This window comes from Pongo pygmaeus, chromosome 12, assembly GCF_028885625.2.
Source record: "Pongo pygmaeus isolate AG05252 chromosome 12, NHGRI_mPonPyg2-v2.0_pri, whole genome shotgun sequence".
Classification (NCBI taxonomy): Eukaryota; Metazoa; Chordata; class Mammalia; order Primates; family Hominidae; genus Pongo; species Pongo pygmaeus.
Window position 1 is genome coordinate 24,927,353 of NC_072385.2, and position 4,430 is coordinate 24,931,782.

At 38.3% G+C, this 4,430-nt stretch overlaps 1 protein-coding gene across 1 annotated transcript; it reads left to right on the forward strand.

Annotated features, from left to right (window-relative positions):
- The first annotated feature begins 1,640 nt into the window (after positions 1 to 1,640).
- LOC129030771 (putative upstream-binding factor 1-like protein 6) lies at positions 1,641 to 3,652 on the forward strand. The gene is made up of 2 exons (XM_054476418.1): positions 1,641 to 1,647; positions 2,484 to 3,652. Exons 1-2 carry the CDS (start codon positions 1,641 to 1,643, stop codon positions 3,650 to 3,652), a joined length of 1,176 nt encoding a protein of 391 aa, XP_054332393.1.
- The last annotated feature ends 778 nt before the right edge of the window (positions 3,653 to 4,430 follow it).

The window sequence follows — 4,430 nt, forward strand, 5'->3', positions numbered from 1 at the left end:
ACCCTAAACCCAGACTAATCTCATTAGGAGATTACCAAGGTAATTACATCTGCAAAGATCCTATTTTCAAAAGGTCATATTCATAGGTTTCAGGGGTCAGGACTTAGACATATGTTTTGGGGGCCACACTCTTTAACTGGCAATTTGAAAAAATGTTTGGCTCATGAAAGAGCCACATAACAACAAAAACACAACTGTATTTTTATTTTCACTGCTTTATACACATCATCCTAACATTTACAATTGGGAAGACAGTACTTCTTTTCCTAAATTCAGATTCTGAGTATTCCACATCTCTTTTCTAACATCAAGTCTATGTGACTTCTCCTTTTTCTGAGTTAGAATACATCTTATATTTATGTATTTATTTTTTATAATCATCACTTACAATATATTTGGAAGTTTGACATCTTTTTATCCCTGAACCATTTCAGAGTATGTTTTGATCTTAAACACAAAGTATGAAATCAAATGTTTTTTAATTTTTTTATTTTCCTTTCTGAATGTTACTTTTTTCTTCTCTCCTGTTATACTATTAAGTTTTTTTTTTTTTAGGACACTAATGAAATGACTTTTTTTCAGATTTTTGAGGTTAAAAATTCAATAACTTTCAAGTTTACCCTCTTCTAAGTTTTTCACAGTTTATTTTAATGCTTTTTTATAAATTTTAATTTTTTATTTATATTTTCATTTATTATGAACAATTTTCCAAAAGTCTTTTTCACATAATAAATTTGATATATGAGCTATTCTTTATTTTATCTTCTACCTCAAATATGGACTTGAATTATTATTCAATATTTTAAAACATTTTAATCTATATATTAAGGAATTTGTGTTTCGAGGCATGTGATATTATAACATTCTTCATACTTCTAGTGAATTTTTAACATCATTCAAAGGCTACATCCTTCTATACTCTACTGAGAATTAAAAATAGTTCTCAAAAATATTCTCACATATTCAGAAACTCATTCTCAGAATTTCGACCTCCACTGGCATCTTTTTATTATTATTATTATTATTATACTTTAAGTTTTAGGGTACATGTGCACAATGTGCAGGTTAGTTACATATGTATACATGTGCCATGCTGGTGTGCTGCACCCATTAACTCGTCGTTTAGCATTAGGTATATCTCCTAATGCTATCCCTCCCCACTCCCCCCACCCCACAACTGTCCCCAGAGTGTGAAGATCCCCTTCCTGTGTCCATGTGTTCTCATTGTTCAATTCCCATCTATGAGTGAGAACATGCGGTGTTTGGTTTTTCAGCTTTTCATGTCGTTTGTAGGGACATGGATGAAATTGGAAATCATCATTCTCACTGGCATCTTAACTCTGTTCTCTTTCCCTTCTAATGCATATTTTCCCCTGAAGGCCCCATGTTACACTCCTTATGCACCCTCTATTTAAGATCTGGTTTAATTTAATGTTGTATGTATTTGTACACAATTTTACTGAAGTTAGGCTTTGTCTTAGAATAGAAGATTATCCTAAAAAGACTAGTGAAAGAGTTACGAGAATTTGGAGAATTAGTTGGGAAATCATGCCCCAGAGGAATTACTTTAGGGGAAAAAAAAAAAAAAAAAAAAGCAGTAGTTATCGGATCTGCCATGTTTTCAAGTTCTATAGTGGAAAATGCCAGGTATTTTGGAGGCACTTTCCAGAGGAAGCCAAACTTTCACTGAGGCTTAAAGATGATGAACACTTAACCAAATAAAATTGAAATGTTTTATAATTGCCATTAAATCCTTGATATTTAAAAGGAGAAGCAGTATGGTTCACTAGAAAGCATTCATTCCCATGCATGGGTCCTGGAGAATCTTTAATTCAGTCTTTTATCACAGGTTCACATTCCCTCATAAAAAGGTAACAGTTGGATGCATGTCTGGAGGAGCTCTTGGGCTTGTCCTATTGCATCTTTAACTTCTCATCTGCAACTTTAGCTATGGCCATTTGGGCTGTGCTTAGAAAACGGCCATACTCAGGGCACTGTAGAATGAACAGTCTTTCCCGTTTAGGCATTTCTCCTTCCACTTTAACTTTTGACTCTGTCTTCAGGGCATTTCTGTTCTATTAAGCTTCTTAAGTGATGAGTGGTCTGGTGTTTGCCTTATGCAACTCAATTTAAGATCAGTTCATGTGAGATCTGGCAGAAAGAAGGCTGGGGTGGAGTGTGGAGATATTGAATATTGCACATGTAGCATATGAAAGGCAAATATGGATTTTAATTCAGAAATGGGCTATATTTTATTTATATCGTTAAGAGTAAATTAATTATACAAGGGATGTATGGCAAATAGGGTGTAATTTTTTTCATCAATCCCAATGAAGCAGAGTAACTTTCCTTTCTTTCTCCTCAGAAATACAGAATCACACATACTGCAGGACTTCCAGAAAGAAATCATCCACTAACTCTTAAAAGTAAGGAACTCTGTGTTCTTACTCTGATGTCTACATAACCGGGATCTTATAAGTAAGCCAGAGACATCAAAATGGCTTTGCCTAGAAGCCAAAGCCATTGGTCCAATGCAGACGTCTTGAGGTTACTGGAATGCATGGAGAATAATCTCCCATCTGATGACAACGTCACGTTCAGCTCAACTCAGTCACACATGGACTGGGGAAAAGTAGCTTTTAAAAACTTTTCTGGTGAAATGTGCAGACTCAAATGGTTAGAGATTTCTTGCAGCTTGAGAAAATTCAGCACTTTGAAAGAATTAGTCCTGGAAGCTAAGAAATGTGTTAAAAATACAAACGAAAGCCAAAAAGGCAGGAACCATCCAGACTTTCCAAAGAGGCCCCTTACTGCTTATATCCGCTTCTTCAAGGAGAATTGGCCCCAGTACTCCCAAATGTACCCTGGGATGAGAAGCCAGGAACTGACCAAAATCCTGTCAGAGAAATACAAGGAGCTCCCAGAGCAGATGAAACAGAAATATATTCAGGATTTCCAGAAGGAAAAGCAAGAATTTGAGGAAAAACTTGCTCAATTCAGGGAAGAACACCCTGACTTAGACCAGAAGGGCAAGAAATCTGATATCTCCAAGAGGGTTCAAACCAAAGTGCAAAAGAAGGTTCAGAAAAATATTGAAGAAGTGAGGTCTCTTCCAAAAACAGATCCATTTTTCAAGATGGTAAAATTTCATGGAGAGCCTCAGAAACCCCCCATGAATGGATACCACAAGTTTCACCAAGATTCCTGGTCAAGTAAGGAGCTGCAACATTTGTCCCTGAGGGAGCGCATGGTAGAGATTGGCAGACGCTGGCAGCGCATCCCGCAGAGCCAGAAGGATCATTATAAGAGCCAGGCTGAGGAGCTGCAGAAGCAATACAAAGTGAAATTGGATCTCTGGCTCAAGACTTTGTCACCTGAAGATTATGCTGCATACAAAGAATCGACCTATGCTAAGGGTAAGAATATGGCGATGACAGGAGGTCCGCAGTCCTCATCAGCAAAGGGTCTGCAAGAAGGGTTTGGGGAGGGGCAGGGGCTCCAGGCTGCAGGAGCAGATGCATCACAGACTATTTGGGTAAACTGTCACATCTCCATGGAACCAGAAGAGAACAGGAAGAAAGATGGCGAAGGGGAAGAAAGCAGTACCTCTTTAGACTGCAGTAGTGGAGAAGAAATGGAAGTTGATGTCTGAGGGCAGTGACTCTAGTGCAGCTTCCTCAGAGGACTTCTAACTGGGACTCCACCTGACTCAGACTCCGCCTGACTCAGACTCCAGGGTCAGGCAGAGTTTCTCCGCAAAAGCCCATTCATGCCATTCGTGTCAAGGAAAAGGGACTCTCCTTCTGCCTCTTTTTACTTCTTTGCTTTTTTTTTTCTCTTTTCTGCCTTCCCCGCTCTCCTCCTCTACACAAAGTAGGAGAGGTTGGAAAGAAGCAACTTGGTGCAGCACCCTCTTACATCAGGATTACAAACCTGGGAGGGACTCTTTGGGGAGAATAAATATAAGTTTCAGCCAATACCAACCTTATCCTTAAAAAACAGGCAAATATCATCCCTTTCCCAGTGAATTTTCTGCAATTAAAACTTCTGGAATGAAGCGATGATTAGGTGTAGGGTACACACTGTATTAGACTGAATATTTCTGAAGCAAGAAGCTTTGCTTTACTCATTTTTGTTCTGCTAAAGGCAGTAAGAAAGCACCCATGAGCCTGGGACCCTGACCTTCCCTGTGGAAATGTTTTTCAGGACTCCTGCACTTAATCTAGGGTTGGGGATATTTGATGAAAGGTGGGGTAGGTGTCTTAAGAAAATTGTTGTACTCTTGATATCTCTCTCCTCCACTCCCTGAAGTAAGGAGTTGGTCACTCGCATGCCTGGGAGTAGGCAGCAATATTTCTATATATATGTCTGACTCTTAGCTTTCATTGAGACTTTTCTTTCTCATTTCCAAAAAAAAAAAATTGAAAATA